This window comes from Acanthopagrus latus, chromosome 13 (genome assembly GCF_904848185.1).
Source record: "Acanthopagrus latus isolate v.2019 chromosome 13, fAcaLat1.1, whole genome shotgun sequence".
Classification (NCBI taxonomy): Eukaryota; Metazoa; Chordata; class Actinopteri; order Spariformes; family Sparidae; genus Acanthopagrus; species Acanthopagrus latus.
In genome coordinates, this window is record NC_051051.1 from 1,181,484 (window position 1) to 1,206,190 (window position 24,707).

The following is a 24,707-nucleotide window of genomic DNA, read 5'->3' on the forward strand; positions in this document are numbered from 1 at the left end:
TCCGTCTCTGCTTCTCTTTCGTACCTGATGGAGCTGGTGGAGGAATCAAGGATGCGGCCTGCAGAGTGCGGCCTGTTGAGTTTCTTCTTGGTGGTTTTTCCTTCATGATTTGCTGATGAAGGTCTGGGACCCCAGTCGAAGGGTTTCTCTCCCAGAGAATGCCTCTGTCTGGATGGAGGAGGTAACTGAGGCGCTGGCTGCTGTGGCTCAGCCACCTTCTGGCCAGTCTTACGCTCCATGTACTCCACCAGAGCCTTGTGTTGCAGATGTTTTAAGTTTGTCTTTGAAGCACTGGAGGCTGAAAGGGCTCGGCCTCTTGTCTCGAAAATCTTCCTTCGTGCTGCCACCAGTCCCTGCTCTCCTTTCTGCACATGTTCCTCTCCTTCGCATTCAACAACAAACAGGCTGTCATTTTCATTGCCAAACGATCGGCAAGCAGAGTGGACGGGGCCGCCACCGAGCTGGTGAAGTTTCTCTGGTTCCGAGTAGCACATCTTCTTCTGCTCTGGAGTCAACCGTCTCCTGCCTCCGATGCGTGCCACCTGGGGCTGCGCCACCTTTTCAGGTCTCCCGTTTTCCTTTTCAGTCTCTTTGTCCTTCTCCCTGTGACTCTCCCTAACTTCTTCTTTAATGCTCCCCTTCTCTGTCTCCTCAGAGGTCACAGAAGGCGTGAGTGTCTCTGTGGAGGTCTCAGAGTCCTGTGACGAGGAGAAAGAGTGAATCACTGTAGGCCTCATCTCAGGTTTTTGCCTGATACGGTGTGGCCATGACAGCTGCAAGTCCTTCCTTTTGAATGACGTCTCCTTTAAGACTTTAGACTGGGCATCCTTCAGCTTCTCCTTGTAGTACTTTTTAAACGAGTCATCCAGGGTGTTACAGGCAGAGCTGACTTCCCCTCTATCGTTCGTACTTGTGTCACTTTTTGAAGGTCTCTCATTATCGCTGCCAGCCAATTCTCTATGACCGGTTTTGTTTTGGATTGCTTCCTTGCCCTTCACACTGAAATCATTCTTCTTGGGCTGTAATGCTGCTCTGTTGGCTCCGGTGAGGTGGTACAGAAGTGGGGTAGTTTCTTTGTTTATCCTCTCGCTGGCTACATCCCCAAAGGGCTGCCGTTTCCCTCTGCTGGCCTGCTCCTCTCTCTTGTGATGGTTAGGTTGTTCATTCACTGAGGTGACCTCCTGTGTTGGAGTGGGGCAGTTCCTGTCAGGTCCACAGTAGAATATGGGGTTGTTGGCAGTGTGGCGGCCAATCTCTCGACTCTGCATCATGTCGATGTCTTCTAAGGTGTCAAAGCTTTGAGCAGACTGCATCGAGGTGAATGATAGTCTGCGATTCTCCTGGTCCTGGCTCCTGGACACAGAAGTGAAAACCTCTCTCTCATCAGGAATCACACCACTGGAAGTGCGGGAGCTCTCTTGGAGAGGTCTAAACAAGTTATCCATTGTGCTGTGGCATCTTTCTTTCTCTCTGAGCTGATGTGTCTCCAGCACAGAGGAGCTCTCACTCCCAGCCTCAGAGCCACACACAGATGCTGATTCAGACGGCTTACACACTCCTGTGACGAAGTAGAACTGACCTTTATGTTGGATGCTGCTGTTAATCAAACTCTGACCAGCATTCCAGGGGCTGGCAGCTCGGGCTGGCTCTGAACCAAGCCAATCATGAGCTGATTTTGACCTTTTGCGCTGACTCTCAAAATGGCTGCTGGGTTTGTTGTGATGGTCTCCATTACATGCACCGCTGCTCGAGAGCTGTCTGGGTTTCAGGTGCTCAGCCTGGATCGTGCCTCGGGGAGGTGATCGGCTTAGGATGCTTGCTGACTTCTGCTGCTCAGAGGCAGTTTTGTTATCCGTAATGTAAAGATATTCTGGGTTCAGCGGCACCCTGGTCTGATCGTAAGGCTGGAGGTGGGGGCGGTAGCTTGGTGGCTGCTGGGCCTGAGGCTGTTGCTGTTGCGGGCCCCTCCAACCTGAGTACACTGGGTCAGAACTGACGCTTGGGTTGCCTGTATCTGGCTTAGCCTTCTCAGGTCTTGGGGCGTTCAGGCCATGGGGCTGTGGATGGAGTCGATTGTTGGGTCTGGGCTGTTGTTGAGGCTCAGTACCCTGCCGGTGGACCCTGCTGTTCTCCAAGTTTTTTGTGGCTATGAAACTATCCATGCGTGCTGGGACTGGAGGAGGACGGACAGGAGGGTGAGCTCCTTGGGGGTGTACCTCTTGCTTAGAGAGTGCTTTGTTGTTGGAATGGAAACTGTCATTGCCATTGTGGTGGTTTACTTTGATGCTGGTATTGTTGCGGTACTGCTGTGAGATAGCTTCTACAGAGCGATAGAGCTGGTCCATGGTCTTTGAGTCGGACTGCAGAACCTGGGTCGGATGGTAAATGGACTTTACGTACTTAAGATCAGCATAGTGGCTGAAGGAACTGGACTGTAGGTCGTCTGGGAGGAAGGGAGACGGGTAGTCTGGCGCAGTGGAGCCGCCAGAAAAGGAGCTGTAGGCGGAGTCTCCTTTGCCGTGTTGGTGATGGGCAAGCTGGTCGGCGATGCTGCTGCTGGACTTGGCTGGGGAGAGCCGGCTGACAGGCAGGCTCAGAGGATGCAGGTCCACGTTGCTCATTCTCTCAAAGTGGAAGTTGTAGGAATCCATGGAGGACTGGGGCGGATGGCAGGAAGGGAAGGGCAGGGTTTGTAAATGTGTTGTACGCGTTTGTGCACTGATGCATGTGTCTTGCTTGTGGGTGAAACTGGGGAAATTACCACCAACACATTTGCAGCAGTTTGTCCGTCACGCTTGTCGTTAATTAGGTCATTTTCCTGCCTCCTCCTTGTTTATCCAAAGCCTCTTGAAACGGCCTGCTCAGTCGCTCCTGGGGGAGAAAACATAAACACAACACTGACTGGTTATTACCCTGAAATGTTGACCAAGGAGTCATGTTCCAGTTACATATCTTTGGCAAATGGCTGCTAACAAGTGAAAAAACTAAATGAGAAAAGAAACCTGCAGATACTCAATATATCACGAGTGAGTCTGCACAAAATCCCACTGCAGAGCTGTTTTGACTGCTGTGCAACACCATGACAGTATGAAAATCTAACACAAACAGGTGTGTTTCTGTTTGACTGTACACTTGGCATGGCAGGTAGGTTAATGGCACAGTTCACATCAATACACAGAAAAACACCTTCCTATCAAATTTACACTGTACGCATGGAAGGCAGTTCTCTATCAGCTACAGTGTGTTTGTGAGAAAGTCCATGGGAAAAATGATCTGCTATTTTTGCAAGTTGCTTTCTGCTCAAATACTATTAAGATGCCAGAAAACAGTAAGTCAGCACCACTGATAAATCTTTGCCTGGCATTTCTAGGTCAAATTCCTCTGGTGAGAAATCTCGCTCCTTCTGTTAGAAGTTGTTAAGACAAATTTTACACAGCCTTGACTGAAAAAAAATGTTAATTTTTCTTCTTCCAGTAAAGACGCGGCAGGGTGGAGCACAGAGGGGGGAAACACTTCACTGTCCTGATTATGACTCCAAACACATTTTACCTCTTCATGTTTCAGTCTTGTTTCCCTTTTAAAACACTTTGTTGCTCGTCAATTAGCGACTTAATCTTTGTTTTGTCCAACCAACAGTCCAAAATTCAAAGACATTTAATTTACACTCATTAGTTGTCAACATTTAAATCAATTAATACTCCAACAGTAAACTGAGCATCTTTGTGCTGTAGACAAAACAATGTTTAACATTTAAATACAACATTTTTCACCATTTTCTGACATTTTACAGAACAATCAACTAACTGATTAATTTAGAAAACTGAAACTGAACATGAACAAATATTCGCAGTGAAGAAGGTGAAACCAGATGTTCTGCTTGGCAGATGTGGTTATTCCATCACCTGCTCCTACAAGACATATGACGGTGGTTTCCGACTCTCACAGCATTTTGGTTTTGTAGGTCAGTACAGTCGACCACCTGTTGAAGGAGCCTGTCTGCCGCTTTGCATCCATGAGGCCTCTAATTACGAGCCTTGAGGTCGGCGGTGTACGTTGCAGCACACACATGAAAAAAATGTCAGGAATTCCATATGGAACTACAGAAATCTGTGAGGATTAATCATGTGACGGATGTATAATACCTTGTTAAACAGCACCGCAACCAATAAAGACTTCCCTAACTTTGTCCCTTTTTGTTTTGCCATCAGCTTTTTGCTTTTATCTTTTTCTTGTCAAGATTAAACTTTCACTCAACTACACAAACACCATATCTGAGGCCATTATCAGCAAACATTTAGAGGCCATTATGCTGTAGTGTTTGGCAGACGGCACTGACCATCTTATTTGCTGTAAATGAAAAAAGGTAACGCCTACACACTGATAACATCTTACTTAAACACTGACAACAACTCTGTTCTGACTGAAAGAATATCCAAGTTGGATCAAAAAATATTGTATAATTGCTCTTCACTCACTCTATATTTACTATAAAAATAGCTAAATATAACTCTTGATTAATAATGTTTGGGCCTTTCAAATTGGATCTGCTGCAGCACTCATACTTTACAGAGCCTATGGTGGGTTACTTCATTCAAGTACACAGACTTTAATAAGATATACAGATTCAATTCTAGCATTCCTGAACACATGGAAACCTGCTATCATCACCAGCTATCCTGCAAATCTTTATCTTCGTCGCAGAAACCAGCACTTGCAAGTTAATGATAGGTTCTGGTTTTACTGTGGACTCTAATGACAGAGTAAATGTAGGCTTCTATCTCCCATGACCTGCACGCCCTCCTTGACTTGGTCATGCATACCTGTCATGCACACACAAAGGTTGATGTCGCCAATAAAACAAAGATGAGCCGACCAGTTAATCAACTCTCAGGCCGCGGTATGAAAAGCTTGGCCTCATTACTGATGGAACTGCAGAGAATAGACTTTGCATCTTTTGTTTTGGAGCTTTTACCGACAAGAACAAGAAATACAAGAAGACAGCAGTAAGAGGACAGCTGAAAACTGCTTTACAAGTCAACTGCACCGAGCAACATTTTCACAGTATTGCCACGTTTGCTGGCTAAGCTGAAAAATCTGGATCAAACATGATCCTAGGTGGTCGTTTTGCATATACACAAAACCCACCTCCCAAGAGCCTTTCAATCTACAGTATTAAGGGGGATTCCATGTGTTTATGAAGGGCCTTCTGATCTGTGTGTGTCTGTCTGAGTGTGTGTGTGTGTGTGTGTGTGTGTGTGTGTGTGTGGTTTCCAGCCCTCCTCTTCCCCCTGCGAACAGAGAGAGGCTCCCAAACAGGGGAGCGCTCAAGTGGAAGTGATGGAGGGGACAGGCAATGACAAAATGTACAGAGGGGAGCGAGCGAGAGACGAGGGAGGGAGGGAGGGTGAGGCAGAGGGTGACCGGCCCAGACAAATACCCTCACACGCAAACCACAACAACAAGAGACAAGAGAAGAAGTGAACAATGACAGCAGGCAAAGCTGGACACAAGTTGGAAGGCTGGATCAACAGTCACAAGGACGACTGGGAACGACTTGAGTGCTCAACCACTTGCAGACTGGATCTGAATGAAGGTTTTTAAACTTAAGAGAGAACTGACTGCAAGATGAAAGTAGAAGAACTCACCAAAACTCTGAATCTATGTTGCTGAACATCCTGATTTCCATCTGAAAGAGAGAAAAGTGTCCTAAGTTTCACTTAAATAGGCTGAATGATTTCCGCCGTTGTTTCTCACACAGAACTTCCTCTAAAGAGGGACCGGACCAAGTAACCAGGAGAGCTAGATATTAGAGGGAAGACTTCTAGCGAGTCCCTTCTCCCCCCACTGAGACCCGAGGCTGCCTAGCGGGAGCCACTGATTGGCCAGCGGATGACGTCCGGCTCGGCAATGCACAATGAGCGCAGCGGAGGGAATATTTCACTGCCGCAGATAGCTGCTAGTGCTGCCGGCCGCCTGAACAACTGAGAGAGAGGGGAGAGAGAAGGGAGAGAGGGGGGAGAGAGGGGGGGAGAGGAGAGAGAGAGGAGAGAGAGGAGGAGAGAGAGGGGAGAGAGGGGGGGAGAGAGGAGAGAGGGGGGAGAGAGAGGGGAGAGAGAGAGGGGGGAGAGGAGAGAGGGGGGAGAGAGAGGGGGGAGGGAGAGGAGAGAGAGGAGAGAGGGGGGGAGAGGAGAGAGAGAGGGGGGAGAGGAGAGAGGGGGGAGAGAGAGGGGGGAGGGAGAGGAGAGAGAGGAGAGAGGGGGGGAGAGGAGAGAGAGAGGGGGGGAGAGGGGGGGAGAGAGGGGGGGAGAGGAGAGAGAGCGGTGAGAGAGGAGGAGAGAGAGGGGAGAGAGAGGAGAGGGGGGGAGAGAGAGGGGGGAGAGAGGGGGGAGAGAAGGGGGAGAGAGAGGAGAGAGAGAGGGAGAGGAGAGAGAGGGGAGAGAGGGGGGGGAGAGAGGAGAGAGAGAAGGGAGAGAGGGGGGAGAGAGAGGAGAGAGGGGGGAGAGAGAGGGGAGAGAGAAGGGAGAGATGGGGGAGAGAGAGGGGAGAGAGGGGGGAGAGAGAGGAGAGAGGGGGGAGAGAGAGGGGAGAGAGGGGGGAGAGAGAGGGGAGAGAGAGGAGAGAGAGAGGGGGGAGAGAGGGGAGAGAGAGAGGAGAGAGGGGAGAGAGAGGAGAGAGAGAGGAGAGAGAGAGGGGGGAGAGAGGGGGGAGAGAGAGGGGGCGAGAAGGGGGAGAGAGAGGAGAGAGAGAGGGAGAGGAGAGAGAGGGGAGAGAGGGGAGAGAGAGAGGAGAGAGGGGGGAGAGAGGGGAGAGAGGGGGGAGAGAGAGGGAGAGGAGAGAGGGAGAGGAGAGAGAGGGGAGAGAGGGGAGAGGAGGAGAGAGAGAGGAGAGAGGGGAGAGAGAGGGGGGAGAGAGAGAGAAAAAAAGAGGCCTTGCATTCCTGGCTGGCTTCAAAGACAGAGCACAGCCCGGGCGCCATTCATTCCCAAGGCCCTGAGCCCTGCACATGGAGACAAGCCAAGGCAGGAGGGAGGACGGAGGCGGGGGTAGTGGAGCTGGTGGAGGGGCGAGTGGGTGGACGGGTGACCTCCCAGCCTCCACCCGAAAAAAGAAATACCAGTCACAAAGACTAACGATCCCCAACCATCACTCTCAGTTTTCCCTTTTCTCTCTCATACGTGACACCTATTAGTCTGCCCTTTATCCTCCTGTTCTTTACAACCCGTGTAAATAAAGAAGTAACACGCTAATCACTAATCAACCGCAGATATCGCTCAGACCGATAGAAGATCATCATTACTGTCATTACTTCACATGTTCAATTCTACAAAGATAAAACAATCTCTGTCTGAAATATAACTTTAGTTGTCAGGTGGTGGGTTACATTATGAAGATTAAGTGACAGGTATGTAGTGAAAATATGGTGCTGAATTCATACAAACTGCCATAAACCACAGTGAGAATCCTAACACACTATAAGACCAGAGATCTGTGTGTTTCGTGGGTTAAACTCACTCTCAGTCCTCTTGTGTGATTGTCTAGTAAAGACAAAGAACCTAGTTTCTCTCCATTGTTTTCTATTGTGACCGGTACTGCTGGTGCTCAGCTGAGGTTCTGGTACTGTCAGCAGAGATGTGGACTCAAGTTCAGGTCGACTCGCAACTGCTACTTAGGACACAATGACTCCGATGACTTGACTTCAGTTTAGTTTTGTTTTAGTCTGACTGTTAGTATTTTATTGTATAAAAATGATGTGAAAATAAATAAGTTTTATGAAGTTATTTATTTATTTCAGTTATTATCAATGATCATCACACAATTAAATTTCAAACAGAGTAGATCAGGCTCTGGTCAAAAGATTATCTTGGCAAAACTTGTTCTTAAATCAGAAACAGGAGAGAAAACAAAACAGATCAGCAGATGATATGACCAGAATCATTTTCTTGTACTTTCACATCTTCACAACACAGCCGGTCTTTGCTTTTTGCCTCTTGTCAAACATTAAGTTTCAGTTTTGGTGCTCCAAGATAGAAGGTTTAGACATCAACTGGATTAGATAAACTTCCAATAATATTATTGTTAAGAGAGACAGAATACTGCATCCATATCTTCCCTTCATAAAGACAAGATACGGGAAGATAGACTGCAGCATCTAGGGGGAGAAAAAAATGACTCTACTTGTAACTTGACTGGCATTAACCAATGACTCGACCTGACTGGACTCAACCTGTGACTTGACTTGGAACTTGCTTGAAATTTGGGCCAGATGACTGTTGTTAGCAGACCAAGTGTTGCAGAGAGCAGCATCAGTGTAATGTTGTTGGCTTCACTCTGCCAACAGGGAGAGGCATTTTAATCAGATTATAAAACTAATCTGTTCAACTGTAGCTTTGATGCTATTTTCAAGGTGCAAAATTTAAAAAAATCTTGATATAAATGGTTTAAATTACAGTAAGATGTGTTTATTATGGGATACATTTCTCCTTAAGTGATCTTCTTTATTCAGAAATATGAAGGTCACACTTGTTTACGAGAAACCTGCAGAGGTCAACATTAACTAGAGATGTAAACAAGGATAAGCTCATGATCACTTTCTGCCTGGCAACTGAGCTAAGTACTACATGATGGTGAAGGGAGGAGAGAGAGAAAGTCTTAAGAACTGTAAGAATTTAAAGACCATAAAAAAAGAAAATCCACTGTGGTCAGTGAAGGTGTCAGACGAGGACAGACGCATTTTTTCAAAAAGAAGATTGGATTTATTAAACCCATGAATGAAGGCAGCGAACAAGAAAGGGAGGGATGAAGGATGGGAGGGGGTGTTAAATTCTTAAATTCTTTCTGATTTTTTTTTTTGGTCTTTCATTGGTGATTATGTGTTCCAGTGTGACCTTCAACATCCAGCCACGAGACTGGACCACCGGCGTCTGAGAGAGAAGAAAGAGGCAGGAAGTGGATCGAGAAATAGAGAAGAAGAAGAAGAAGACAGAAAGTACAGGTTGACAGACAAAGATGAAGGTGAAAGACACAGTTGAGACTGAAAGAGAACGGGAGGATGAAAGAGACGAGCAGAAAATTCAGAATCTATCGTCGCTGATGGTAGAAAGCCAACCAACTAATGAGCCAAAACAACAAGCTTGTTAACTCTGTTAAGTCTGTTGATGAAGATGATGATGATGATGGGTTGACGGACCTTCAGACCTCTGACGGAGGAGCTAAATGGATCGGTCGCATCCTCGAAATACTGTTGCTCTTGATCAGAAGCATTTAGTGACAGCAACACTTGACAGCAACAACACTGAAACAACCTTTTGGCTCATATTAGCAGGAGAACCGCAGGTTAACAACCAGTGGGGAGGGTTGGGCCGGACTTTACTTTGCTCTAGATTAACCTAATGAAGTCCTGATTCATTATCAGTCTGAAAGCCAAAATAATGAACTCACAGATCAGTTTTATGACGAAAGCATCCAGAATATTTTAATAAAAAAGGAATACAGGGTTGAACTGAAGAGTCTTAACTTGAAACACATCTCGAACATTAACATGGTGTCTTGAATCAGAACAGTGTTAAGTGTACAACCCTCAAGTACGACTGCAGTCTCCCACAGGACCTGAAACACATCGCTCCCATTGTCCACGATCAAACAGAAACAGAGAGGAAGCTGTGTTTGAAAGGGTGGAAGTGGCCGGGTGTCGAGCACTGACAGAGCAAAGCATCCAGTAGCGGGAAAAGGAAAGGCCGTGTTGCACTGCCGTGTTATCGCCGATGAGATTCAGTGTGTGTGTTGGAGACAAACTGTGTGTTGCTGGGCAGTGCTCACACCAGTGTCTAAAATCTACAGCTGACCAAGACAAGCTGTCACACTCTAATAAGCTCCACATTCCTGCCCTGATCTGGCCTTAATACTGGACAATATGAACATGCAGTCGATTTAATGTTGAGGTTGTATGAAGCTGTAGAAGCTGCGACTTCTTCCAACAGTGCTCCCATTGTTAAACAATTAACACCTACACAATGACACACAAACAAAATGCAACAAGGTCAGTAAGAATATATAAATAACTCTCCACTGTAAAAAGTCCCAGTTAAGGATTCAATATCCTCCTCGGTCAACCATTAACCAGGAGCTGCAGCGCGCTGCAGCACTGAGCTCTGCAAATGATAAACTTCTTCCAAGCAGCTTTGAGAAGACAATTACTTCTGTATTAAGGACCCCCTGGAGGGCCGAATGTGATCTAGTCACAGTGATTTTAACTGGATACTGTAGGAATTCCTCCGCACTAGAACAGAACAAGGCTGCAGGCGATGGATGGTGTTTGTGTGGAGGTGTGTTTGGTCTAAAAATGGGCCGCGCAGATTCATCATGACTGCAGAATACAGTTTTCAGTCTTTGGTATGTGAGTTAAAATCTGAGAATACAGTGATCTGGGTGAGTTATATGTGAAAAAGGGACGAGAGGTAAACTGGGTCACATCTCCTGCACTTTTATCGATCAACCCCTAAGGAGAAGTTTGAAAACCGAAGAAGACAATACATACAATATATTCAAGTAAATTATGTAAGTCTTCAAGATTGTTTTATCCGATGATTTCAGATGGTGATCAGAGGAGAGAGGAGATATGACCCAGGCCAACAGGGTCGGGATCACATGGTTCACTGGCTCAACAGCATCTTACAACATCTCCACAAAGCAGGAGATTTTCCTGATTCACAGCAAATGTGTGACAGCACCAGCAACAAGGGAGCCACGGTGACAAAAGAGGGCCAGGGCGAAAAAATGCATGAAAGAAAGAAAAACATGGAAAGTGAGAAAGGAGAGACGGCCCGGCAGGAAGCTTAAGACAAACACCACAGGAAAAAAAACACAATAACAAAATGACCCACTTCCTGTTCAAAAGGTGGGAAAAGTCTCAACGACTCCATCATTATGGGCAAAGATCTATTGTTCTCTGGTCCCCAGTGTCTCCTAAAGCCCCTGAAGACACACTGTCTGCAGTCTGAGCAGGGCAGATAATACAGAGCTCAGTACATCCCTGTTTAGTTCTTTAGCTATCATCATATTCAGTTCCCTCCACTGTCTTTGCATAATTGTTGTTATTCTCAGTCAGTTGTAGTCCCAAAACCTGCCACAGTGTCCCAGAGGCCAAGCTGACGTCTCTACGTTGCTCCTTTTATCTGTTTAAAATCTAGACAGGTTCATATCATCCATCACAGAGCACTAAGTGAAAACACGACAGTTACAGTATGTGACCATCTCTGTCCTGTTGTGTAATGAGCGGTGGTCCCACCAGCTGACCAGACACATCACAGATGCAGGAATTCACCCTCGGTGGCCCCCGGGCTGGTACTGCGTCACCCACCGCCACACTGCATGACTTCACCAGCAGCACGAGAATTAGCACGAGAACGAAGCTTCCCAGGGAGACGCTGACTTTACACTGCACCTACTATTCATTACAATCATTAATTAATCTCACGGTGACTTCTATCTCGTGATGAAGTGATTTAGCAACATTATTGTACATCAAGCTGAAAAGAACTAAATCTAAGCAAAGAGTAGAGAACAAAGGAGTCATTGTGAATATATGTGCAATACATGGAACGCATTACAGCCGCGGCTACAATCCGTGACAAAAGCTGTTAATGGACTTATCGCACATTAAACACACCAATGTGACATAAAGGCCATACGATGTGACCTGGTTCTGTTTTCACAATCTGAATTAAGCAACCGATCCCTCTGAGGGCCTCGATGCTCCTGATGTACAGTACAAAGTGTTTATCAAAAGGAATGTATTTGATTTATACGGTAGAATTAATGTAGGTTAGAGGACTTTTAGTGAAAAGTCAAATCTGAGGTGTAAGTACTCTCTTACTGTACTGTGTTGAGGCACTTGTACTTTAAAACTTCCACTCCGCTACATTTTAGAGGCAAATACTGCACAAGCTAGCAATTTATGGTCCTGGAGAAAGTCTAGAAAGTGAGATTAGAGTTTGTCTTGTCTATTCCAGAAAACACTATAAAACCATATAAAACAAACACCTGACTCTTTATGGCAGCACTCTGACCCAGCTCTTATCACTCATGGCTGGGCTGGTTTGGTTTGTCTGGCAGTGGCACACGGGGAGGAATGTGCGTGATAAGCAATAAGGGCAGGTACAGCAGGTAAAACAAACAGGTCGCTCTATTCCTAGTTCTCAGTTTGACAGCTTAAAACATTACATGCAAATCTTATACAAACATTCACATTTCCAGCTCTTAATGCTTCTTATCCAGCACATCGATACTTCAGTGTTCAGATGTCAGAGAAACAGTTCTGATCCAAGCGGATCTCAGTAACGACACCTGCACGGATCCCACCTGCTCTTACTTTCTACACTGGTTCTTAAACAAATAGTTACTGAGTACACTGCAGCATTCAAATATCTCTTATATAACAGATACTGGACTGTGCAGTGATCTCAGCAGTTATCTGCTGCTCAGTGCAGACGTCAGAGCAGGTGAGTGTACTGTACCTGATAAGAGGACAGTCTGCAGGACACTTCCTGATAGAAAAACTGTGCATGCTGGAAAATCACAGGAATATACACCTGAGGGGTGACGTTCAATAAAGCAACATGGTGACAAGCTTTAAAAGGGAATAATTTCATGACGAATAATTATTTTCAGGATCAATTTATCTGTTGACTGTTTTCTGGAGTGACATCATGACCCCAAAGATACTCAGTCTGCTATCAAAGACGGGAAGAAAATCAGAAAGTATTCACATTTGAGGACCAGGAACCTGAAGACTTCCTGGTCCTTGGGGGCCTGTCCTGCATGTTTTAGATGTTAACGTGGCTCAACACACCTGATTCAAAGGAACTGTTTGTTATCAGGCTTCAGCATGATCGCTTGAATCTGAATCAGGGTTGTCGAAGAGGGAAACATCATAAACATCCTCAGATCAACTAAACATTGCTGCTCCATCTACAAGCATGTTTTGCTCTTAGAGTAAGCCACCGTGTTTCTAACAAATTTTTGCCTTTTTAACATTTGTTTGTCATGTAAAGACAAACAGGCTCAGATCACCCAGTCACCAGAAAAAAGATCAGCTAAGTCTGTTTTCTTTTTTTATGTTGTGATTTTACGTTTGTTAAATTTTATGTTTCTCTCTTGACACAACAACAAAACACTTGGTTAGGGTTTGAAAAACATAATTGCTTTGATTAAAATACCTGTTTTGGTCACAGCAAACACGGCTGGGCTGCTCTCCTTAACAACACCATAACACTGGAAACTGTCCCGAGTTCTCCTTAAAAATATCCACCACCGTCACGCTTACAATAAAAAGTAGTTCCACACCTACAAATGCCTAAACACAAACTCAAACTTCCATCACCAGTTTGGCAGCCTTTTGGTGCCAAGGTCGTTATTGCCAGAGATTCCTTCACACCAATTATGAATGCCTGAATTTCCGATGAGTGATTAGTAAAGGCAAAGTGACAGAGTACATTTAGTTAAATCAAGGGCTCCTTGAGACATTTTCATCCATTTGCCTCCAACAGGTGGAAGTCAGCCTTGAGTTATCAACATACTGCACAGCAACATATTCAATGGGAAACAGAAAACTTTACTCCTGTCCATCTGCAGCCTCATAAATCTGAGGTCTTTACACTGACAGACACTCCGACAGCATAATTAGAGCTGGGTGTTTCCCTCTCCTGTAATCGTCCGCCCTCCTGCAGCGGCCAGAGGCACGTTACAGTATTAACTGAGCTGCTGAGCTCCAAGACAACAGCATTCCTCGTCTGGCCTTATTGCTCCCAAGAGCCATCTAATATGAAGCAATTACTCCCAATGAATGGACATTTTCAGACCACCAAATGGACAAGAACCTAAACAGGGGCAGGGAAAAAAACACACACATTCCAGTCTCCAACAGTATACAGCCACATACACTTAGATTCAGACATCATGCAGAGCAACAGCACACCTGAACAAACTGTCACCTAGTGAAGGGTCCTGCACGCTCTCACCGGTGTTTCAGTTCCTTTCACTGGTCAGAGTTTTGCTCAGATGATGGTGGATGGATCCAGTGGTTCACCGACTCATACCTGCACTGCTCAACTGATTAAAATGTAATCAACACACACTCCGCCCTACAGTCACAGATGCACAACGTCAAACCAATAATTAGAGCAAGCTCCAGTCATGTGTGGTCACTTGGAATGGATAAACAGTAAGATAGCGCATCATTTAGCACATATCCACTGACGTCAGAGGAGAAAGTTCACTGAGAGCAGGAGTCGTTCCTGTTACATGGGTACGTCGGTGACATCATGTCAGCTGAGGAAGGTGAAACTGAAGAAAACAAAGAGAAATGTGAGGATAAGAAGGAAATAAGTGTGAGAAACTGGATCACTGTCCACTATCTAATATGGCGTGATGAAAGTGAACAGACATGCCTCTAATCTCTCCCTTTATACCTGCCAGGATGCTTTAAGAGGCATGAAAAGGACGGGAAAGATACACGATACGCTGGCCTGCAGAGCAGCGGCAGCAGGACAACAGGGACACATTCGCTCAGCGTTGCAGCAGAGATTTGAATTGCAAAAGAAGCTGGCAGGCAGACAGAGACACTGTGAGGGCGGACGGTTAACATTCACTTCTCCTGTTGACCCCAACATGGCTGCTGCTGAAGTCACTGACAGATCCGAGCCAAGAGAAACTAGAGTTTTGATCTAGTTGAGGGGAGTGTACTCGCTCAAAGTGCCTGTATCAGCTGGTATTCAACAACAGTCCCCTGCATTTCACCCTCAGAGAGCGAGGAGAGTAATCCAAGTGGAAGTGATGATCCATAATTAAGCAGATGTGGGTAACAGGTGTCCTTACATGCCTCATGTTACCGTCCTTCAAAATACACTCATTTATTGGCCTTGACAGCCCCAAGATCAAATCTCTTTCTCCTCCATTTACACTTTTGTTTCCCACTAATTCCTGAGACACAGACAAAAGTTAAAGAATGTGAGGGGGAGTCCCGACACTTTCCTCGTGGAGAAATTTGAAAACTCTATACTAAAACTCTATATTTTGCAATTGGCCAGTTTGAATGAAACACATGAGAGAAATATTGACATTGCCCGAATGAGTTTACTGTGAAACAACAGTGTAAAGCACACAAAACAACTGGGGCACACAAAAACTGGGGCATGTCAACTCACTGAACTGAGTCCAAGTTTGGGTCTAAACAAGTGCTTTAGTTCATGTTGATGACGGAGACATTTACCTGACAAACAGATGCTGATTTAAGCACCTAAAAAATGTTAATTTATTAGTCCACAGAAAACATTTTGCCCCTGCAGAAGGCCACAGCACACAGTAACAGATGGCTCACATCTCTGAAGGATCCATTTCACCAAACCTGCCGATCCTGACGACCTGAGCTTTTAAATTTATGTCCAAAGACTCTCAATGAAGTGGACTTCATTGCACCAATCTCAATTTATGCTTGAATTTAGCTGAAAACATTGAGTCATTCCAAATTTCAGGGCAGACTTCGTCCTTGGCTTCTTACGTCCTCGCACAGAAAAACAAGAATCACCAAATGTTATCCAGAAGATATGCAAATAAAAACAGAACTAACAACAGAATCTAAATGACTCAGGATGAACAGATGTTGTTTTAAATTAACATGTATTTCAACGCAGCCTTTGTATTATCCCTCATATATTAAGTGTGAATTTGGGCTCCATAAAAACAAAAGCAAAGTGTGAGTAACTACTTCCTCTCTCCTGTTTCTCACCCTCTCAGTCTTCATGTGGGGAGTTTTTCTGTAAAATGAACCTGGAATAAATCAGATTTCATGGACAGGTTTGAGGGCCAGAAAAAACAAACCGCAGTTTTAAATTTTATAGTGCAAAGATCTCAGCTTTCAACCTGTTTCTCGATGGCTTTTCCATGTCCACACACTGTGCAGACTCGTTCTGCTGCAGTTTAAAAATCACACCATGGCACTGCTAAAAAAAAAACAAGACATCTTTATGGCATTAAAGCACCAATAAAGTGGATTTACCATGCAGCTAGTTTTGCAGATGATCAACACAACGACTCATATTTCCCTCAACAGGCTCATGAGTCTCAGTAAGTAATCCTGGCTAAGCGTTTTTTCTCTGAGAAGTTTGCTTTATGCTGCAGAAAGCTATATTATGAAAATAATGTAACAATGAAAAAGAAAATTATTATTTTATCCACTGTACAGTAGTTCTTTGTTAGCTGGCAGCACCATTAGCACCTCAGTGTATCTGAAGAGATGACAGATGAGTGTAATGTGCTGATAATTACAGTCACGCCTTCATCTCAGGCTACAGACCGGGACATCCACGCCTCTGCAGACCAAATGCTCGGTGTTAACTTTAAATCGTCTTGCTTTTGAAACATATACAGTCACCTAATAGTACTGATCACCGCAGTCAGGAGTCAAGTGGATTCTAATCTCCATTGTGTTTCGCAGCGCAGAGTCTGCCCCCGTGGTTAATTTTGGGGGAGCTAATCACAATGGGCTCCTTTTTACTGCTGCCAGCGCAGGTTTCCTACCTCCGAGCAGGGGAGGAGAGGGAGATCAGGGGAGGAGGGGTGGTGAGGCAGTAAAATAAATCACACAGAGATTAAACTTCACCAGAAAACAGCACAAAACACTCTGGACTTTGTAACCTGGCAGAAAGAAATAGTGTTGTTGCCTGATATGGTGCTGCCAGAGGGAGCAGTGGCATGACTACGGTGCTCTTTGTAGGCTAGTTAGAATGGACAATATACCACTGTGTTCAACTCACTCACCTAACATGAAAAACTGTATGTCTTGGCTAAATGTTTGCACATCTGAGTCACATTTTTCTTGCTGATTTCTGGTTCATAAGAAAAATTTCTCAGAGACCAAGGGGAAAGTCCTCGAGTCCAAAACCAAAAGATATTCAGTTCACAATGATATCAAACAAAGAAAAGCAATGAATCATCTCATCTGAGGGGCTGGAACATGATCATGATGATCATGTTTGGCGTTTTTCACTATTTGTGCTTGAAAATCACTGAAATGATAAATAAATGATCAAAGTAGCCGTGATCACTGACTAATTGTTTCATTTCAGACTCGCTGCTTTTTATTAAACTTTCACTGAAGCAACTTTGACGTAAAGTCCGTCCCTGAGTCACACACTCTGACCGGACACACACACACACAGACGTGAAGCCTCGACTTCCCAACATGTCCGACAGCTGTAAATGCCTCTTTTTATTAGTCAATATCACAGCCATGTTACTGCATCCGTGGTCGGCTCAGGTCTCAGTGACAGACCCTCACCCACACCTTTTCATCAGGGGCTATGAAACCTGAGCCGACCCTCCAGCAGACCTGTTAGCACGGTGTATTATGGAGGTACAGTACACACACACACACACACACACACACACACCCTATAGTCTGACTGGCTTCATTTCCCTCTCAAACACACAAAGGATGAAGGGCTGCAGATCAGTCCAAATAGTGAAACAGGAGCAGATTCAGAGAAAGTCTGATGTAAACTCCAAATGATCTTAACATCCGCATCCTAAAACCTTCAAATCTGAGATGTTGCTGTATTCCAGCCAAGCGGTGAGGTTTGGATTTGGATTAAATTTAGTCATTTCCGATTGGACTCTCTATAAGTGGCTTTATATTTGTTGCTCACATTTTAGTTGCAGAATCCTGACAGGTGAGTGAAGAGCGCTACTAGTTGAATCAGTGACGGAGAGAGAAACTTGTTTATTACTTAAAAAGGTACCCTAAGGACTTTTTGACCTCTAGAAGGGCTACGAAGCATAGACATGTATGTAAACAATGCAGGTTTCAAAATACTTTGCAAATGTTCTATGAGAGAATGAAATGACTTCTCGTTAGCCCACAAGGATAAAAGTTACGGTACGTTAACACTGAAGGTTACATAACTCTTGTTTGTTTTAAAGTAAACGCCAAAGAAACACCTTTAATTATGTATGTTTTAAATGTCGGGCTGCATTAAAGAGTTTGTCTCTGCCCCCGAAATGTTGGAAGTTTCTCCAAACACAGATTAGCTTAATTTGAACATTTCAGACGCATCATGCTGCCATTTGAGTGATACCATAATATGTTATATTGCATTCAGATAACGCTAATACTACTTTCCCATCAGAACCAACCTTTAACCTGTGAGCACAGACTCATGGGATGTTGGGGACCGTCTCCAGCTGTGAGTGGCTCTTTTGGATAAGATATCAGACCGGTGCAGCCAAAAATCAGGTATTTTTTAACAACACGCCTGGTGTTTTATATCTGTGTTTGTGGCGACAGAAGCAGAGGAGCCAAAACATGATCTTTTCCAAACCCAAGTGGTTTTCGTGCTTAAATCTGCAACATTACATTTTCGGTCCGTCTACATTTTTCCCCCCCAGAATCGGGAAAAGGATCAGGACATAGTAATATAGGTGACTCACACACACACATACCTACATGATATATGACACTGCCACATCCCAGTGAGGGTCCTATAGGGCCATACAATAGTATAGGTGTGGTCCTGTCAGATAACCAGAGTAGGCAGACAGACACATAAGCATACACACTTTCCAGCCGTCCCTCAGGGGGTCTCCCATCCGCCAGCGATAACCTCTGTCAGCCATTTGTCTCCTTTTCATCCACGGTCTCTATAGGACCTGAAGAGGACTCTCTGTTACTCTGACAAAAGAAGGAGGATCTGACAATAACTCTCGGCTGCAGACCAGTGAGTGGTCAAACCCAGGTAAAAAACAAAAAGCCCCCTCACCGGCACAAAGGAGCCCCACAGTAACAACTGAAGAGAAGAAACCAGACAAAAGGTGAGCAAAGAGAGAAGGGAGGGCTGTGAATGTGTGATGGATGGAGCTGGAGATAGTTTTGCCAGTGTTTCACAAAAACAGAGCGTTTCAAAATCAACCCATGTGCTTCCTGTCTTGGCAGTCTCTCTGAGGAGGACCCCGCCACGCCTGGAATGTCAGTCAGAGGAGGTGAAGTGTGCACACAGATCCCACCTGGTGCACGCAGGTGTTGCCCAAAGTGAAGGACAAGATGAGGAATATGTCCACATCCTTAAAAAGATTCAGTGAACCAGGAAGGTGTTTTTCCTTTTTAGGCCAGTTACTGACAGAAGTGAATTAAAGAACTAAATGTATCAGATTGGAGAGGAAGAAGAAGTATAAAGTAGCATAACATGAAAACACAAATGTTTATCGTTTCAGTTATCAGTAATCAGTCTCTCTGTCAGATTACTAATGACAGGTCTCAACCTTGAAAAATACAGAGCCAGAATACATTATAACAAAGTCTTCACTGTGATTATGGACATGAAGCCTTAATTCAGCCTCACATCACCTTCACACCTGTGACTAACACAATAAAACACCTTCACAGGTTTCTGCCTGTGACAGAACACACACAGAGCTCATTGATTAGCTCAAGTTTCACCATGATGATGCAACGTTAAAGTAATATTGACTTATGTCAGCTTTTACTCTGACGTATCCACTCACAGCCACCCTGCTGGTGACAATAACCTCATATTCTGTCATTCTTTGCTATTACTTATTAACCCCAGGGGGAAATTTTCCCTTGAATATGTCATCTTCAGCAGGCTGCACTCTTCCTCCTCTGCCTTCTTATTCAAGAGACTCAAATCATTCATTCTGATCGTCTTATCAATGTTTACAGAGACCTTCCTCTTCATTCCTGCGATGATGTAATACGACCCACCTGAATACCTGCATGTTACAGTCATCCAACATCTTATCAGCGTTTCCAAGGTCAGTGGATGACATCACGATGACTTCAAAAAAAAGTAAATAATAATAATGCTAAACCTTTTGCTAACTAACGTCCATGCTAACTGCAGCTGAATTATAATGTCAGGTCACCATGATGTGCTAAAGTTCCTGCAGGTGTTTCTTCATGACACAGTGTCTTGACTTTATCTCCAAAACACCCCTGAACACTCTGACTTTATTACCCATTAAACCCTTGATAATTAGAGGTCTGTTGGACTTTGGTCAGCCAAGACGTTTTTAGTTTGTCACTCAACCTCACGAGTACAATCTCTTCCTCTTGGGCTAAAATGTATAATTCAATCCTCCATTCTTGGTCAAACATTCGGTATCAAAATCTGCTGGTACAAACACATAATTGACAACACAAAAGATCAGTATAAGTTCTCTCCTGCACCCGATCAAAGCCAGACTGAGTCAATCATTTGTCACCAAGTCAGCTATTTCCTTAAAGCTTTTAATTTCCTGGAACGAACAATGCCAGTAAAAGCCTGACATCATGCAGGTTCACTGGAAAGTGAAAGATCACATTTCAATTACAGGACGAGGTAAACAAAACAGGTACAACAAAACTAATGATGTGTTAACTGATTTATAACTCCGACACCTTCCTGCTACATCCCTGAGAATTATGTCACTCTGACAACTTAACGACCTCAAACTGACACTGACATGCAGAGTGATGATTTAATAACAGCAGCGTTACGTAACGTTGTGTAGCGTTCTCTACATTTCATTAGACTGTTAAAACCTGAACTCATCAGTCAGTATCAGCTGTGTGTCCGGATTATTAAAGGTTACACATTCATATTCACATTTTAATTATATATTGACATTTGGACTGAGATTTCACAGCTTCTTTGTCAACCGTCTTATTAAAAACAAGCATCCCTACTAATGTCAACAACGCTGATTAACTGATGTGTCTGTAGATTTGGTGATGTTGTAATAAGGTTTTCTATAAATGTCATTTGTTAACTTTTATTTAATGACTTGTTGTTGAGGCCACACATGTCAACAGCTTTTAAAATGAGATGTGGTCAGTGTCATTATTAGTTTCAAATGGCTTTTATAATACACGCAATATTGCCTTTTAACCTTACAGATTAAATTGCTCTCGATTTTGACTGTTTGCTGAATGTTTTTTTTTTTTATTTTAAAACCAGTCCACAAAAAGTTTTCAACTTGTGTTTAAACACCATGGAACTTGGTTATTAGTGTAATTTGGATCAATTTGGGCATTTTTTAAAAACCAAATGTTTACTTGGTTAGTAATTAATAATTATGAGAATCCTTGTTGCTGCAAAATGTGCCTAAACTTGTAACCTACAAAACCACCGTAGTCAAACCAGTTAGTGGCTCCTTTCAGTGGTGGGCCGTGTTAAAGGTCACTGAAAGAATGTAAACATCCAGCTCAAACCCACACAGCCCAACACTGAGAGTAACTTTCCACAGCTAGAAACAAGCCAGCAGCTCCACCGGGTCAAAAGAAACGGCACAGCACATCCCCAACCCCTGACCTGTGCTATTGTGAGTCAAACTTTATACATTTATACTCATTTGTTCATCAATAAAATGCACAAATTTCTTGTTATCTTAAAAAGGAAAGACAGACAGCAAACGACAGAGAGAGCGAGATCATGTTTCAACACCTCGGGTACATTTACCATCATGGCCCGTGGCTTTGTGACCCTACTCTTACTTTACAGCCTTGCCCTTCTATTTCCTCCATCTTTTGTTCCCCGTTTCCTTTCTTCTTTAATCTTCCTGCCACCGGCGACTCAAGCCATCACACATGAAACCACCTGCATGCAGCAAATGGGTATTGCTTCCCACATTGCTTTGGCTTTATGTCAAGTCATAACGCACCGTGCACGCCAAGTCCAAACATCCACTGGTGCATGACCATGCAAACAGTGCAACAACAGATGAGCTCTGGAGCAACAGGTGCTTGCGTCTCGTCTTTATGAATTACACCTACATGCACGTCTACTCTGCACTAACATCCTGGTGAGGGTCTCTCTGCAGCCTCCAGGCCAGACTCTGTGGGTGCATTGGAGTCGAGCCGGGTCAGCGTCAGCGCACAGAGAGCCCAGTGTGCTCCTCCTGCTCCTCCTGCTCCCACCATCCGACCAACGCACCGCATGAGTGCTTCAGTTTCAGCCACAGCACAAAACACCAGTGTCTGGTTTCATCCCAGAGCAGCCCTGCCACGGCCGTGGCGCCTTTTGTTCCCACTTTAAATAAAACATAGCCCAGTCATTAGGTAGAAAGGCCGTCCTGTGCATAATTCAGGGCCAGGTATCAATTTGAGGCAGGAGATGAGGTTAGTGAAGGACAACAGTGTGTTGTTCTCACAATACTGGCAAACAGCAGACATCCAGTGTGAAGACTCAAAACTAGAGTATGTTTGTTTTATTTCTAGTCAAAACATGTACTTTAAAAAGGTGCACGGTAGAGTTTTCTGGTTTTCCACTGAGAGCAGCTTGTTTACGAAGTTATGGAAAAGATAAATATTTCTGAGTTTGCTTTATGAACTCAATAATATTGTAAATATTAAAATTCTGAGTTTGAATTTCTCCTCCAAAACTACACAGCACCCTTTAATTCAAGATACTATAATCTAATCTTATCCCAGGTACATTTCACCGTGTATTTATCCTGGTTCTGGTATTGTGAAGTAAATGATAATAGTATTTTGAGCTGCTGTTTGTTAATTAATCAGCATGTTCATCATTAATTCAACTGTCAGCTGTTTTTCCTCAGAGCGCAGGGTGACACATGGGCTCATATTTAAGGATAAAAACAATCACTTCCGATTAAATGAACTTAATATAGAAGATTCAGCAGCACATTCAACAGGTGACGTGCTGCGTTCAAACACACGATGAGCGCTAGCTAACGTTCCTCCTAGCTTATTAAAAGACGGCGTTTAATTCACCTGACACGTGTTAGAACTTTAAAAGAGGTTCACATAAAAACATATACATCTTTAAGTTTACTAAAGCTATAAGATCTTTAGTTAGACGACAGTGTTTTGTAAAAGATGACAGTTGATAACCGAAACTGACCAACCGCCGCCGCTGCACCTGCTGCTGGGACCGACGTCCCCTTCACGTACCTGCTGCTTCCCGGTCACTTCGCGCTCCTCAACTTGTGGCACTTTTGCTCCTCTCGTTTGTGTTTCCACTTCTCCAAGGAGTATCAGGTATAAATGTATAAACTTGACAGGACAAGATTCACTTTCTAGCTAGTCTGCTGACGCGGCTCGCACCCCGCGGTAATGAGCTTTCCTTTTCCCTCCGCTCCGCAGCTAGCTTACCTTGTTCCCTGGAGAGAGGGAGAAGCGGATGATAGGTAATGGAACACCGCGTTGACCAATCAGAAACAGCGGGAGGCGGGGATTGTGGGAATACACGACACCTCATTGGTCAGTCCGTGTAAATGGCGGAAGAGTGAAAACGGGATTTTCTCTGTTTTGTTTTGATGATTTTGGACCGAACTAAAATTAAACTGAAACTTTTAATACTTCACCGAATTTACTGACAGAGAAACGTAATTATTGTTACTGAAAAGTTTAACAAAGTGAACATTAACACTGATATAAGTAAAATGTGAACCTGAATATGATAACTATTTAAAACAAACAAACAAAAAGAATGTAAATAAAGCGCAATTAAATGTGAAAAGACAAAGTGGCCATGAAAAAAAATCCCTTCAGGCTACATAAGAGTTAATGTTCTGAGTGCAGCGCAATGTGGATTGAAGGGAGCTAATCATTTCTAAGAGGCTCTGCAATGCAAAGCTATATAAACTACTTTGAATACCTTTGTTTCATGCACAGAAAGATTAACCACCTGTTTCTTATTGAAAGTGACAAACAACTGAGGCGACACGACTCTGGTTATTTTATCATAAAGCAATAGAATATGATCATTTAACAGGACACCACTAATGCCAACTGGCAATACTTATTACTCCATAATCAATCACTGTTCGATTAAGAGGTGCCTTCAGGAAAATGTTGGAATAACATTTAGAGTAGATTATTGTTTTTAGGACAGGGTGACGATGTGTTACATGTCTCATACATAAAGACTGAAGCTTTGATACTATAGTGAAAAAGACTGATGCAACCTGGATCCAGTTTTTTGTTTTTCTAAAATGACTGTAAATTGTCTTCAGATGACAGAATAAGAACTATTTGTACCAAATGACTTTTACATGATTATCTTTAAATCATCAGTCTAGATTTTAAATCATCCACTTCACTGGTTTGTGATAATAACAACTGTCTAAAAGCTTTATTAACTCAATTGTCATAATCCATGAATCCTTTAAAATATCAGACTTAATACGATTAAACTCTTTTATATTTTTTAGATCTCCTTCTGTTCAAATTGTTATTGGTGATGAAATATTGATTGTTAGGCTGAAACTGATGAGATGACAGCAGCAACAGTAGCAGCTTGTGACCACTTGGTGGCAATTTATTCACAGGTTGCCAGCAGCACAGCTTCCATGAGGATTCAGCTCAGAGAGGAAAACTCCACAGGGAATCTCTAAGTTCCAATTTGTTGCTGTAATTAGGCATTTTGTCTCATTTATCTCCACTTCAAAGATCACCTAAAACATTATTCAGGGAAAGTTGATTCACAGTTATTTCATACATGAACTGACACGCATCAAGTTGCCTGGAGTTTTCTGTCTTGACATGTAAAAAATTGGATTTCTTTGTGTGTCTGTGAGAACAGGTGAGGCTGAGCAGACGCTTCGCTCTTAAATAAACTTTTATGTGCATCGTTTTGATTCTGGTCTCAGTCTCTGAGGTGCTGAACTGTTTCCTGCATTTTTAGATTTACAGCACA

The 24,707-nt window shown here is 43.9% G+C and overlaps 1 protein-coding gene and 1 long non-coding RNA gene across 6 annotated transcripts in view; one reads left to right on the forward strand and one right to left on the reverse strand.

Moving 5' to 3' along the window:
- The window catches only part of shroom1 (shroom family member 1), a 31,613-nt gene extending 8,454 nt beyond the window's left edge, over positions 1 to 23,159 (reverse strand). Inside the window, exons 1-4 of one of the 5 annotated variants that reach the window (XM_037118735.1) lie at positions 22,961 to 23,159; positions 5,646 to 5,686; positions 2,762 to 2,871; positions 25 to 2,657 (exon numbers count right to left, since the gene is read on the reverse strand). In XM_037118735.1, the coding sequence (XP_036974630.1) occupies positions 25 to 2,651 (2,627 nt within the window). In that variant the 5' untranslated portion in view covers positions 2,652 to 2,657; positions 2,762 to 2,871; positions 5,646 to 5,686; positions 22,961 to 23,159. Of the gene's footprint in view, positions 1 to 24; positions 2,872 to 5,645; positions 5,687 to 22,960 lie in introns of all 5 variants that reach the window. The other 4 variants (XM_037118734.1, XM_037118733.1, XM_037118732.1 and 1 more) reach the window with 4 other exon arrangements.
- On the forward strand, positions 23,152 to 24,642 carry LOC119030840. The gene is made up of 2 exons (XR_005078433.1): positions 23,152 to 23,196; positions 24,340 to 24,642. It is a non-coding gene; the product is annotated as an uncharacterized LOC119030840 (long non-coding RNA).
- The last annotated feature ends 65 nt before the right edge of the window (positions 24,643 to 24,707 follow it).